This window comes from Hipposideros armiger, unplaced genomic scaffold (genome assembly GCF_001890085.2).
Source record: "Hipposideros armiger isolate ML-2016 unplaced genomic scaffold, ASM189008v1 scaffold_1, whole genome shotgun sequence".
Classification (NCBI taxonomy): domain Eukaryota; kingdom Metazoa; phylum Chordata; class Mammalia; order Chiroptera; family Hipposideridae; genus Hipposideros; species Hipposideros armiger.
The window spans coordinates 2,156,946-2,171,994 of NW_017731351.1; the positions used below are offsets into that span (position 1 = coordinate 2,156,946).

A 15,049-nucleotide genomic window follows, 5' to 3' on the forward strand; every position below is an offset into this window, starting at 1 on the left:
GAAGAACAAAAGGACAGCAACTTGTCTGTTCCCCTTCCCCCAATTCCCCAGCACTGTTCCCATCCCCCCAATTCCCCAATTAAAAAAAAATCTTTAAAAAAAAAAAGGGACAGAACCTCGGGTCATTAAAAACCTAGGAATGAGGAAAAAAATTCCACAAAGGTTAAAAGAAGGAAGTTATGGAGAAGGTGTTTTCTAAACAGAACGTTTTGCAAGGAAATTTTCCAAATTCCTCTATTCACAAGATTTCCTTTGGTTTACTACAAAGATTATTTCTTTCCAGTTTGCATCCTCCCTCCTCACTCCCTGTTCTCCCTTTTCCCCCTCCCCCCCTCCCCCACACCATTTATAAGAGAAACGGAGAAATGAGAAAGTCAGGGGAAACTGGGAGTACACGTGCCAGCAGGAGGAGGCAGCTGAAAAAACGTTACCAGAGAAAAAGCTAACGACAAGGCTGGGCAAAGGTGCAAGGGAGAGAGGGAAGAAGGCACAGGAAGGGCGCACACACCGAGTCGCTCTCTCAGTCCCTCTCGGCGTCCTCCCTGCGTCAGCGCTCAGCCGTAGGCTCCGCCCAGCTGCCCACACATTCTGCGGGCGGGGCTTGGAGGACTGAAGCCGACACCTGAGAAAAATGTTCAAGAACCACCAGTGAACGTCGGAAGGCTTTTAATCATTGTACTGAAGTGTGAGCGGTTTTCTAGAAGGAAGGGTACCTCGGCAATATAAATACGGTGCAACGACTTGAAAATCAACAGTAAATCATTAAGATTACAGTAGAACCTGTACAGCAATAATTCACTGAATGCAACTAAAGGCTAACTGGTTATATAAGCCAAACCTGTGAATTATATTACACTGTTGAGAGGCATATACACAGTAGTCAAGGATTGTAACATTGGGACCAGACTTCCTGGATTCAAATACTTATTCAGGTACTTTCCAATTGTGATCAGCAGCAAGTTAAAAACCATTTCATTATTATTAAACTATTTTAAATGTTTGCTTCAAGAAAACATTTGCTGTTCAAATCATTAAAATTACACGTTTCTGAAGTGCTTATCTTTCTTTTTTTCCTCAAAAGAAACAATTTATTTAGAATAAAACAAAAGCAGCTCAACTCATGTGAGCACACATTTGAGTGTCAGCTCCTTTTAAGCTGTATGAGCCACAAAACGCGTTTTTCTTTACTTTTCCAGAAGTCTTGTATACACCACACAAAACAAGAAGTCATTTTTTTCCCCCACTTGAAACACCTGCATTGGAATCACAATAGCAGATACTCAACTTTAAGCTGCCATTTCAGTAGAATGCACAAAAACTAAACAGATTAGCCGTCTTCCATCAAGAGGCCCAAGTAAGCTCCACATAGGGCGCAATTTCTCTTCAAAAAGATCTATTAGAGCTTAGAAATCCGTATCTTCACCCGCTGTTCACCAGTTTTGCTTGTGGGGGTGGGAGGAGAGAGAAGAGGAGGTTATGGTTATAGTGATGGCCCTAAGGGGAGAAAATTACTTCAGGACCTACCTAGGTTTACATTTGTGGGGGTTTTCTTAGAGGAAAAAAAAAATATGCTGGGCCCCGCCACTTGCACCCTGAAGACACAGGTTGGCCGCCAGATTTCCCGCCGCCACTCCGGCGGCTCAGCTGGTTGTCACCCACGTTCTCACAGCTCCGCTCTACGCTTGACGGATAGCCAATAGCGTACGAGGACGCTACGCAGCGTGGTGACGTAAGAGCTGACGCCTGCGTGATGATTCAGGCGGCGTCACGGTCTCCAAGGAGCGGGCCGGAGCACCGGTTTCAAAGTCGCAGGGCGGGCCGTGTGAACGTCCCTTGCCAGCCCGGGCCATCCTGGAGTCGCCACCCACTCCATAAAGGACGCAGCCACCCGGATTCCCGCCGGCTCCCTCCAATCTCTCCTAAGTGCCCCGGCGCGACCCGGAGTGACCCGCGAGACGCCTATATCCAGCCGTGTCCCAGTCCGACCCGGCTGAGAGTCGTGTGAACGTGGAGCAGAATTCACTTGGCGGGTCCCCAGCCAACCTGAAATCTGGTCTCTCTCCTGAGCGAGGGACTCGGCTGGGACTTAGGAGGAGGAGGCGCGGCGGCGTGAGTAGGATGCTAATTACACAGCTTGACAACCTCCAGACCGTTGTCTTAATTTTGTTTTCCCGCACAGCGAGCTCTGTGTGTTTTTGAAGAAACTCAAGGTGGTGAAAAGCTCCAAACCTAGTTATTGTCGAAATGGCCACAGAAATCGACTTTCTGAGAGATCAAAGTAAGCTCCATGTTGTTTTACGTAATAGTTAATGTCATCGTTGACCAACTAATATTTTTTGAATGCCTGTTGAGTGCGTGGAAATTTCTAAAAACTTAAAGAAGTTAGCTGCAGAAAAAGCTTGGTTGCGTATATGAGGACGTGTATATATAATTAAGCAGAACCATTTGGTAAATACTTGCAGATTCCTTAAGCTTACTTACATGGGACTCTATTAGCCACTAAACACGTTTGTTATTCTCCTCACATGCTCTGGAGAAATTAGAGGGCTAATGGCCAAGAAAAGTTTCCAAGTCTGCAGTTAGAACCTAGAGGCACAGCTCTGACCATTTGTTCAAAAGCTGTTTATTGAGATCATCCTGTTTCAATTATATGCCAGCACAATACAAGCATCGCTGCTAAAAAATGAAGAGGACAGATCTACCCTCCAAGAATTTAATTTGAGGAGGGAAATATATAAATTACACAAATACACTGAAATGGCAGCAACTGCTGCTAACTCTTTTGCCTCAGTTTGCTCATAGGGTCGTTGGAATGATGAAATGAGTATTAAACTATGTAAAAGATTTAAAATAGGATCTGACACATAGTGCTAAATAGACAAATATTAACCATTACAGGCTTATGATTAACTGTGGTCAAGGAAGGTGCCATTTAGCCTGGAATTTGAAGTGCTAATGTGAATTTACTAGAGAAAGAGCTGTGTAGGTATCCCAAATATAGAGTTGTTGGGAAAGTCATGATGTATTTTTTTCTCTGTTTTTCGTTGCAAAAATGCATCATGACTTTTCCAACAACCCAATAGAACAGTATGTGCAACCTTCTTGCAAGAAGGTTGGCTTGAATGGAATACGGTGTATATAGGGGAATGACAAGTGGAGCTGAAAGAGAAGAATGGGGCTGGGTAGTGAAGGGCCTTGTCTACTGTGTGTTAAATTTACAGGAACCACTGAAAAGCAATCAGTTGAGAATAACATCAAATTCTGATTTGGAAAACCCAGTGTGGCTGTTACGAGGAACATACATTATAGCATAGTGCAGTTATGTCACTGTTGTCATCACATACATTATAGCATAGTGCAGTTATGTCACTGTTGTCATCCTCAAGGTAAGAAGTGAACTGAGGTTGCTATAGTGAGATTGGAGATTAGGGGATTTGGGAGAAAGAGGTAAAGGGCAACTCAGATTTTTGTCTTGAACAACTGGAAAGGTGGGTGAAAAAATGGTAAGTTCCATTTTGGAAATACTGTCGACCGGTGGTTAAGAGCTCAGCCTCTGCATTCAGTCTGCGTGGACTCGTACCTTAGCTGTATCTCTTTCCCGGTCTTTGGGCAAGTTACTTAGTGTCTCTGTGCCTCAGGTTTCTCATTGTAAAATGGCCCTAGTATTATAGCACAATAACCCTCATGGGGTTGTTGTGAGAATTAAATGAGATGATGCAAGTAAAACACGTAGCATGATGTCTAGTACCTATTAAGTGCACAGTATATATATATATATATATATATATATATATATATATATTATTCAAAATCATTAATGACACTATAATGATACTATAATATTAGCATTATTCCTTAGGTTCGAAGTGGGAACACCCCCACACACACACCCCATAAGGCGGACTAGCTGAACAACACAACTCCTGAGTGGCATGGGACATAAATTGGGTGGAAGGAATTTGGCTGGATGGGGAAGAGACTTGAGGCAGTCAGAAACTGTGAGTTCTATGGGAGTGAGCCAGCCAGGATGGTTCAATAAAACTGAACTCCAAGCACCAGAGAAAACCAAATAAGACAGTAGAAGCATAGTACATTACTTCTTGAAAAATGAGTGGCAGTTTATTAGAAGATGAGTGGAGTGGAAGACGGGAATCTCGGACAGAGGGAGAAGAAGCAGCATAGGCTCAGAGGTTTGAAGTAACAGTGCTTATTCAGGAATTTGGAGCATGAATGGTAGGGATTGCATGAAGAGATGGATGTCTACGACCCTCCCCTTTTTTCCTTTAACTGGACCTAGCATGCCCATACACCTGGCAGGTTACCCTCTTAGAGAACCACCAAACACCAGCTAGGTAAATATAGATTCCTTACCCTTCTACCTACCTCTGACCTTCTCTACATTGACTATTATTAATCTTGATTGCCTCTTTTCATTTGCTCCATTTGGATTTGGTAATCTAGCTCAGGACAATCTGATTTGGTATTTTTCACCTGGCAACTCCACACCCAACCAGGCTTCTAGGAAACTTCTAGCATATTTGAAGTACACCATTCTTCCACCTCCAGCTGAGAAGGAAGATGTGATAGTTCTTAGGGACCTGTTCAAAGAGGGACTTGCGTATCAAGCTAAGAAATGAAGAATTCATTCTTGTAATGGGGATTATGAGCAGTGGGGATGGTCTCATTTTTTCCTTTCATTCTCTTAGCAATATCTTTCACAGAGCAGAACTTTTTGATTTTGATGAAGTTCAGTGCATCAATTTGTTCTTTTATGGATCTGTGTCCTATCTAAGAAATCTTTTCCTAACCCAAGGCTGCCAAAAAAAATTTTTAGAAGTTTTGTAGTTGCAAGTTATACATTTAGATCTATGATCCATTTTGAGTTAAGTTTTGTACAGGCGGGGGGTAAGGGTCGAGGTGTACTTTTTTACATATGGATGCCCAAATGAAAAGACTGTCCTTTCTCCATTGGCGTACCTTTGCACCTTTGTTAAAAATCAGTTGTCTTTATTTGTGTAGATCCATTTCTGTACTCTGTTCTGTTCTATTGACCTGTTTGTCTATCTGGACACCAATATCCTAATGTCTTCATTATTGCAGTTTTGTAATAAGTCTTAAAATCAGATAGTGTTAGTCTTTAAAATTTGTTCATTTTCACAGTTGTTTTGGCTATCCTAGGTCCTTTGCACTTCCATTTACATTTTAGAAGTAGCTTGTCCATTTCTCCAAAAAAGAGGATGGGATTTTGATATGCATTTCATTGCATCTATTGATCAATTTGTGTAGAATTCATATTAATGACATTGAGTTCCCTGATCAATGAAAGGTGTATCTTTCCAGTGATATGTCTCTTCATTAATTTCTCTCAGGAATATTTTATAGTTTCTAGTATGTAGGTTTTGCACACTTTTGTCAGATTTATCCCTATGTATTGCTGTTTTTTATACTATTATAAATGATATTATTCTTTTATTTTCTAATTTATCATTGCTACTATGTAGAAATCAACTTTTTTTCATATTGTACCCTGCAACCTTTCTAAACTCACTATTAGCTCTAGTAGGTTTTTTTAAAGTCCATCAGATTTTTTTCATAGACAATCTTTTTTATCTTGTAAATAAAGACAGTTTTACTTCTTCGTTTCCAATTTGAATGCCTTTGATTTTATTTTCTTGCCTTATTGCACTGGTTAGAACTTCCAGTACAGTACTGAACAGAAGTGGTTGGAGTGGACATCTTTGTCTAGTTCCTGATTTTAGGGAAAAAACACCTGTCATTCAGAATTAAGTATGATACTAACTGTAGGTTTTTCATTGATATTCATAATAGGTTGAGTATGTTTCTTTCTATTCTTAGTTTTCTGAGAATTTTTATCAGAATGGATGTCAGATTTTTTTCAAATGCTTTTTCTGCATTTATTAGGATGATTATTTTTCAGTTTTAGTTTGTTAATACGGTGATTTACATTGATTAAATTTCAAATGTTAAGCCCCCTTTCCCTTTTTAGGATAAACTCCTCTTCATCATGATGTATTATCCTTTTTATATATTGTTGAATTTGATTTTTTAAAGTTTGTTTAAAATGTTAACATCTATGTTCCTAAAGCCCCCCTTTTTTTCCTTTTAATGTTCTTTCTCTGGTTTTGGTGTCAGGTCATGCTGTCTCAATAGAATTATTTGGAAAATGTTTTGTCCTCTTTAACATTCTGGAAGAGTTTGTATAGAATTGGTATTATTTCTTCCTTAAATGTTTGGTAGAATTCACCAGCGAAGCCAATTGGACATAGGCATTTTTTCTGTAAAGATTTTTAACTACAAATTCAATTTCTTTAATAGGTAAAGTGGCTACTCAATACTCTACTGTGTACTTACCCTCTGCAGATCTCTTAAGTCCGGAGTTCTGTCTCTGTGCAGCTCTCTCTTCTGTACGTTGAATTGCCTATTTTAATTTACTTGGCTTCCATGATTCTCAGCTCCATCTCCTTAATTCAGAGAATCTGCTGATCTCTCCCTGAATTTTTCCTCTGGTGCCACAGCCTGGAAAGTCTCTCAAGCCATTAAGCCGGGGCAATCATATTTGTCGCCTTATTTGGTTTGCATCTCCATCATTATTGTCTGATGGCTAGTGTTTTACAAACTGCTGTTTTATTTATTTTATTTGTTTGTTTTGGTCGTATGAGGTGGTAAGGTAGCCCTTGTTATTTCATCTTGGGTATAAGCAGGAGTCCTGTCCAAGTTGCCTTACTTTTAAAATCTTAAACACAAGTATCTTACTCTACTGTAACTATTCCTTGACTTCATCAAAACCAATTATCTTCGAACTCTTCATTTTCTTTAATTTTTTACCTTTCCCAGCTTGCTTTTACTACTTTATTCCACAGGCTGTAAACATTGCCCATTAGTTCATCTGCTGCTTGACAGCAACCTTAGTGTGAGGATGGCCCACTTTTCTCTAGCACATGCTCAGTAACATCGCATCCCTACATCAGTTGCTTAGTTTTCCTTTACAGTTATCACACTCAACTGCTCAGTAACCATAAGTTAAATATCAACTTTCAAATGCCACCACAAATTCAAGGTTTACTCATAACTACCAATAAGTGATGAGCTGGAATTTGAACCCAGTCTAGTTTCAATGTCTTAATTACTACCCAACAAAGACACTTGTAAGAAAGAAAAATTATAGGCCTGTTTCACCTATGCACATGAAAACTAAAATGCTAAATAATATATTACTGACTCTAGCAGTGAATGTGTGTGTGTGTGTAGATATATGCATACACATACAATTGTCTTCTTATTGGGTTCATTCCAGCAATGGAAAGATAATTAGTATTAGAAAATTATTGAGTGTATAAAAGAACACCTATATTAATGGAGAAATATATCAAATTTGTGGATTAGAACACTCAATGTAGTAAATATGTCAGTTCTCTCACAAATTAATGGGTAGATTAAATTGACAATATGATTCTAAAATCTATGTGGAAGAGCTAAGAATAGCCAAGAGAGTTTTAAAAAACATCAAGTTGGGAAATTTCATTTTACCAGCTAGTAAGACTTATTATAAGTGTCCAATTATTAAATCAACATTTTATTGGCAAATTGATAAATATAGAGGTCAGTGGAATAAATTAGCAGAGAAAAAGACACATACATCCATGAATACTTGTTATCTGAACGAACAGATACTTTTCTATTACACTAATAAAAAAATGGTTTAAAAATATGACCAGCCCATTTACAAAAAATAAAACCTGAAAAACTGCTAAAAATATAAAAAGATGTCCATTTCATCAGTAGTCCAGAAAATGCAAATTAAACAACAGTGAGATAAGTACTTTTGAATGAATGAAGATTTAAGTTATAGTAAAATTTTCTGCATAGTAAAGTCAACCTATGAAGATTAAATGTGTTTCCCTCATTATTATTCCACAATGACTCCTCAACCTATTTTAACCACTGAGAACTCAGATTTTGTGTTTTTTCTGATTTGAAAGCCATATCAGGAAAAAAAAAGTATTTGTATTGGAATTATTATATCCCTAGCCAAAGCTCCAACCTCCTTGTAAGACTTCGATGGAAGAAAAGTATTAGGCAGAAACCAGATCCTATAAAATGTTAGTCCATTTTAAAAGTTCTGAGGATAGCAATAAAAAATTGTGGGGAATTCCTTTTAAACTCAATAAAAATTTGAAAACCATTTACATTGTCAGTACTCTGTAATTATTGTTTCTTTATTAGGAGCACATATATCTGTCATTTTTCTTCACTAAATTATGTATACTTTTAAGGAAAAACACTATTCTCTCAAATTCCCATCATAGAATGTATACACATACATGTGTGTACACTATATACACATTTTTTTGTTTATATGTATATATCTAGTTAATGTGTATTGCATATATATGCATAGTTGCTTATGTATAACATACACATGAAACTAAAGAAAACAAATATAAAGCTAAGTGAATTACAAAATTCAAAACTCCGGTAACTGCATCCCAGGTCAAGATTGCTAGGACCCCAAGGAGCCTCCTTGTAATCATAATCTCTTTCCCCTCCTCAAAGATAACTGAAGATACCAATATCTTTAATTTTCCATCATAGTTTACTTTTGCCTGTGTTTGAACTTTATATAAATGGAATCATAAACTGTGTATTCTTGTCTGTCTGGCTTCTTTTACTCAACATTATGTTTTTGAGCTTTATCCATATTCTTGCATGCAGATGTAGTTTTTTAATTTCATTCCTGTAGGATGTTCCAGTTGTGAAATCTATTATATTCATCCATTCTTCTTTTGATGGATATTTGCCATTGTTTCCAGTTTGAGGTCATAGAGAATAATGCTGTTATCAACTTGTTGTTGTTGTTGTTTTGTTTTGTTTTTTGTTATGGCCCTTGATGCTCAAGGGCACACATTTTGGTTGGGTATATTCCTAGGAATTATGTGTATGTTTAATTCTAAAGCTGTACTAATTTACACTCCCACCAGCAGTGTATGGGAGTCTTTTTAATGCCACATTGTCACCAACATTAATTTTCTAATTTTAACTCTTTATTGTATTGTCATTTTAATTTGTATTTTCCTGATGCCTAATGAGATTGAGCAGCTTTTCTATGTTTATTGACCACCTAGGTAACCTTTTTGTGAAGTGCCCGATCAAGTCTTCTTACCACTTTTCCAAAGTGTTGTCGGCCTTTTAGTTGATAGAATTTTTTTTCGTGTATTCCAGATATAAGCCCTTTGTCAGTTATACGTGTTGGAAATATTCTCTCCATGTTCATGGCTTGCATTTTTACTCTCTTAACAGTCTCTTTTTGATGAACGGAAGTACTTACATGTAATTTTAATGTGTTCCAGTTTATCAGTTTTTTCCTTGATAGTCAGTGCTTTCTGTGTTCTGGTTTTAAAATCTTTTCCTACCCTAAGGTTGTAAAGATGTTATCTTTGTTTCCTTCTAGAATTTATTGTTTTGACATTCACAATTAGATCTTCATTTCACCTAGAATTGATGATTATGGATGAAGTTTTATTCTTTTCCGTGGAGCTATCCAGTTGACCCAGAACCACCTATAAAACGATTATCCTTTCCTCCTCTCTGCTCTGGAGTGCCCCTTTGATCATAATTCAAGTGCTCATATATACATGAGTGTATTTCTGGATTCTCTTCCATTGGTCAATTTTGTTTTTCTTATATGACTATTACAATCTCTAAATTACTGTAGCTTTATAGTAAATCTTGATTTTGGGTCTTATCCGCCCATTCTTATTTCACAAAAAGTCTTAACTATTCTTGTTACATTTCCACCTGTTTTAGGAATTGACTTTAGAATCCCAAAATCCTCTTTGGGGATTTTAATTGGGATTGCATTGAACCTATAGATCAATTTGGGGAGAATTGACATCTTGAAATACTGACTCCTGTAAACCATGAGTATCTCTCCATTTATTTAGGTCTTTAATTGATTTCCTGAATGTTTCATAGTTTTCTATGTAAGAATCTTACACATCTTTTTCCAAATTTATTTCTAGACATTGGTATTTTTAATGTACTGTAATTAATACCTTCTATTATTTCCTGACTTTATGTTGCCAGTATATGGAAATACAATTTTTTTATGTTGATATGTATCCAACAACTTTGCTAAACTTAATTATTGATTCTAAAAATTTATCTGACTCTTTTTTTGTATTTACCACATATACACTTATAGCTAAATACATAATGACAGCATTTTCTTCCTCTTAAGTCTTTATACCTTTTATTTCTTTTGCTTGCCTTATTGTGTTAACGTAGACCTCCAGTAGATGTCCAGTAGATAAATGTTGCAAGAATTTATCCTTCTGTCATTCCCAATTTCCAAGGGAAAGTTTTCAACATTTTTACCCTTAAGTACTATGTTTATTGTGGGTTTATGTAAGAATCCATTATCACATTAAGGAAGTACCTTTCCATTCCTACAGTCCTAAAGCTTTGTAATGAATATATCTTGAATTTCATCACATGCTTTTCCTATAACTTTTGAGATAATTGTATTTGTTGATTCTGCTTTTTGTGAGCTTATTTTCTACTTCTTTTTGGGGTGGCTAATCTTTATTATTTCCTTCACTTGACTCTCTCTGGGCTTAATTTGCTGTTCTTTTTCTAACTTTTTGGGATGGATGCGTAGTGTATTGACCTCAGCCTTTTTTTGTGTGTGTGCAATTAAAGTTATAGATTTCTTTTGAAGTGGGGCTCAAGGTATAACATTTTCACTATCATTCAGCTCACTGTACTTTCAAATTTGTTTTGTAACTCCTGAGACCTATGGGTTATAGAAAAGTAATTTCTGAACTTCAAAATTTATGAGGATTTTTCCTTTACTTCTTGGTTTTTGAGCCTAGTTTAATTGTGCTATTGTCAGATAACATGTTCTTGGTTTCAGTCTTTTGAAAGTTGTTGAGATTTGCTCTATTGCAGTTTTAAATGTTCCATGTGATCCTGAAAGAATGAGTATTGTACGTTTATTGGGTGCTGTGTTCTGTATATTTCCTGCTGTAAAAATATCACCTTTACTTACTGGGAGCTCTTGGCTTTGTTCTGGACCTTCTCTCCCTCTGTCTCTTGCCCACTCCTGCTTAATTTGGATTCTTTTGTCCTGAAGTTTCTCCTCCATGTGGAGGTTTGTCCTGGAAAAGAATTTCAGCAGATTTTAACAATTCTAAAGAATATGGCTACAGCTTATCGTTCCTATTCTTTTTACTTCTACTAACAGGAAGTTAAAAAGAAATGTGAAGAATATTTGTTGACCTCTGCTAAACTAAAGAGCAAGCTAGGAGAGACATAAAATTAAAATTCATCAGAACAATTAGCTTTTTGCAGCAGTTTTTTTTACCATTAGCAGTAGTTAGTTGGTTTAGGTGTATGGAAGGGGCCCTATTCTTAAATTCTAAAGTGATGTGTTGAAATTGATTGTTTATTTTATTTTGAGAAGCAGTGGAGATTAGCAGTTTTGCATTGGCTATATCAAATGATAACTTTTATGTCTAGTTTTTAAAAATTGAACATACCTAATGAACTACAAATTGGTTTTTCTTTTTGTTTCAGATCGAAGACTAAATGAAGTTATTAGGCGATATCAAATGGAAAATTTTTCCAAATATTCATCAATACAGGTATGCAAGGTCTAACAAACTGGTTCATTTGGTTGTAAATATTGGTTGTCGGAAAAGTCATGATGTTTTTTTTTCTATTGTTCGTTGCAAATATGTGTCATGACTTTTCTGACAACCCAATATATCTACATAAATATGAATGCAAAATAAATTCTACTTTGGATTATTCTCATGTGAAGTTGCCTATAGTGTTTTGAAATTTTCGTTACAATTTTGACTTTTGTAAGGACAGGAATGCTTGTTTTTGCTTAATGAATATAAATTCTTTGACCATAGAAATTGCCTTTTTTTTCAGAGTTAAAATGTCTGAGTTGAATTCTAAAATGAAAATTCATTAAAGTTTCAAGACATTCTAAAAGTGTTTCTTAAGATAAATCCAGTTGCAAACTTTAACTCTGAGTCCTCAGAAGTTATGACAGAAACATAAACTAACTCAAAACAATAAATAATATGTGGCATTATTTTTAATATTTCTTTCCTTGGGTTTATTTAAATATTTTTTTAAATATTGTGTTTAAAATTTTTTTACCAATAAGGTGTACTTATTAGTGGACTCTGAGTTACAGAATATTAAATAAAAGAAAATTTATTGCACCTGGATTATTGATAACTGTCTACTGAATCAATAAAGAAGTGTTTTTGCTTTCAACAGAAATGAATCTTATAATTAAAACTGAAATTGTTTTTAAGGTATTAAAAAGAAAGTTGTTTTTAAAGTGTTGTGAAAGGAATAGTTTATTTGGTTGACTTGAGTATATTTATCCTTATAGATATTTTCTTTACCCTAATGTATACTCAATATTTAGCCTAGTGCTCTGTATTTTTGTTTCCAAAGGCCAGACTCAGAGGCCAAGGGCCTTGAAACTACTCATGTGAATCATATTATTTTTATGTTATTTTTGTTATGCATACTTAATTAAGAAGTATTATCATGTAGGTGATATCTTTCATAATCAGGTAGCCTCTAAACTTTGCTCCTATTCTTATGTTCTTTTGCCTCTGCTTAATGTCTTATAGATTGCCTAAAGGGGGATTTAAACAAAAGATGGGTTTTAAAGCTTGAGAAGACTTTTGGGCATGGTGGTGTATCATATCTACTTGAAGCTATGGCTGATTTGATGATGAAAGACGGTTTCACCACATAAAATAATGACTCTAGTCAGCCCTTCAGATGTACCTGCATTGTGCATGGTGATTATAATTTGTTAAAGCCTAATGGTAACATACCAAGTAGGGACAAGTCTCCCCTTACTTAGTAGTGTGCTCTTAGGCGAAATTACAGCTCCCTTAATTCTCTGAAGGTACACGTTCTTCTCTTACATGTACTGTTCTTGTAGCCATGCTATCCTGATTCCTCTCTCTTAGTTTTAGTGGTAGTGTAATGTTACTGCCTAAGATGCCTCTGCAGTCCCCCATCTCTCCAGGACATGTTACTGTGTCAAGACTCCGTTTGGCAGGGGCCATGCCTTTCACTGCATGGCTTGCAGTGGTGAGAGCAGAGGAGAAATGGGAGCATGAGAGGAAGGTGAATCTGCTGTCTAGCAGTAAGGCGCAGGTCCTTGGCACAAGGATAGCAAGGCCTTCCCTCTTTTTCCTTCCTCCTTTTTGTTTGCCACATTATCTTGGCTGTCTTTGGACATTTATTCATTTATAGGAACTTTAAAATCTAATCAGGATCAAGTTTTAAAAATTATTCTATTGGGTTTTCAAAAAATTACATTGCAGTTGCTGTGAATTTTAGAGACTTGCTAATACATACTTACCATTTTGATTATTCTAGACATGCATGAATATGTTATGGTGCCCTGTTTATTTAGATCTTCTTTTATGTCCTTCAGTGAAGTTAACTTTTCAATAGTTATTACAAATTTTTTGTTTTATTCTCAAGTACTTCCTTTTGTTATAGTTATGAATAGGATATTTTTTTCCTATTATATTTTCTAGTTATTGCTGGTACTTGAGAAAGCTACTTTTTTATGTTGCTCTTTCTGGTGACTTAATATACTCTCTTGTTAGTCCTAATAATTGATAGATTATACACAGAGTTTTCTAGGTAAATGGCCAAATTGTCTGTAAATAATAATAGCATTGTCTCTTCTTTTTCAACCTTTAAATCTCTGATCTCCTGTGCCCACAGCAGATTGCATTGACAAGGACTTCTAGTACAATGTAGAATTTCAGCAGTTATAATGAGCAGTCTTGTATTACTGAATTTAATGCGGTGTTTCTGATGTTTCACCATGAAGAATAGTAATTGATGCAGGTTTCTGGTAGATATTCTTTATCAAATTGAAAAAATTGTTCCTATTTCTAGTTTTCCAAGAGTTTTTACCATGTGTGGGTGTTAAAATTTACCAAGTACATTTTCAACATCAATTGAGATGATTATTATTTTTCTCTCCTTCTCCTTTTTAATTGCATTAATAGATTTTCTAAGGTTATAAACATTTTAATTGGATTTAATTTTAAACTGCTGTCTATTTTGGCTAAAATGATGTGAGAAAACATTTTAAGAGGCAATATTAATATTCTCTGTTATAGAAAGCTGTCTTCAAAGGAGAGGGAGATGACACACTAGGAAACTCAGTAGTCGACCAAAGGTAATGTTGAGTTACCAGAAAAATATTATTATATTTAATTATTATTAAAATAACTCCTTTAGTATTAGGAATGTTTATTTTATGGTCTGCTGTGCAGTCATTAGATTTAAATGATGTGTCATTGAATTGAAGAGAAGAAAAAAGCCGCTATTATTGTCTGTAAGAGGGATTCTCTACTTGGGTGCTTTTGTCTCCCCCTCTTCCCCAGATATCTGACAATGTCTGGGAGCATTTTTGCGTGTCACAACTGTGGAGGGTAAGGGTGCTACTAGCATCTAATGGGTAGAAGCCAGGGGTGCTGCTAAACATCCTATAGTGTACAGGTCAGCCCCCTACAACAACAAATTATTCAGCACAAAATATAGTATTAATTGAACTAAGGTTTGAAAAAAGGCAAGGTATTAATTGCTATGGGTGACAGTGTAAATAATAAAGATAGTAAAACTTTTGATGTACAGTTTATTTCACATGTTATGTATTTATTAAACTAGATTAAATGGAATATGCCATATTTTTAATTTTGCATTTTTTCTTTAGCTTTTTAGCACCTCTTATTACTGAATATGATAAACATCTGGAAGAGCTACATGAGCAGCTGAAATATTATCAGGTATGAAATCACAGTCATCAAGCTTTTTATAATATCTTATTATAAAAAAGAAAAAGAAAAATACTCCCTTTTTTTAACCAAAAACATTGATGAGGAAGAAAGTGTTTAGCCCTCTCTAAGAGAGAGAGTGTGAGTGCGTGTGTGTGAGTGTGTGTGTGTGTGTGTGTGTGTGTGTG

General features: G+C 35.9%; 2 protein-coding genes across 7 annotated transcripts in view; one reads left to right on the forward strand and one right to left on the reverse strand.

The window, feature by feature from the left end:
- Positions 1 to 1,672, reverse strand: part of CUNH4orf33 (chromosome unknown C4orf33 homolog) — a 21,289-nt gene extending 19,617 nt beyond the window's left edge. Inside the window, exons 1-2 of one of the 3 annotated variants that reach the window (XM_019662385.1) lie at positions 1,525 to 1,672; positions 509 to 622 (exon numbers count right to left, since the gene is read on the reverse strand). The gene's annotated coding sequence lies outside the window, so the exon portion shown is untranslated. Of the gene's footprint in view, positions 1 to 431; positions 453 to 508; positions 623 to 1,524 lie in introns of those variants that run through there. The other 2 variants (XM_019662463.1, XM_019662543.1) reach the window with 2 other exon arrangements.
- A 102-nt stretch (positions 1,673 to 1,774) lies between these two features.
- The window catches only part of SCLT1 (sodium channel and clathrin linker 1), a 101,823-nt gene continuing 88,548 nt past the window's right edge, over positions 1,775 to 15,049 (forward strand). For 2 of the 4 annotated variants that reach the window (XR_002126342.1, XM_019663462.1), the window contains exons 1-4: positions 1,775 to 2,278; positions 11,596 to 11,663; positions 14,205 to 14,263; positions 14,801 to 14,873. Coding sequence is in view for 3 of the 4 variants with exons in the window: in XM_019663462.1 (XP_019519007.1) it covers positions 2,245 to 2,278; positions 11,596 to 11,663; positions 14,205 to 14,263; positions 14,801 to 14,873 (234 nt within the window). In the remaining variant the exon portion in view is untranslated. Of the gene's footprint in view, positions 2,279 to 11,561; positions 11,664 to 12,680; positions 12,855 to 14,204; positions 14,264 to 14,800; positions 14,874 to 15,049 lie in introns of those variants that run through there. The other 2 variants (XM_019663666.1, XM_019663584.1) reach the window with 2 other exon arrangements.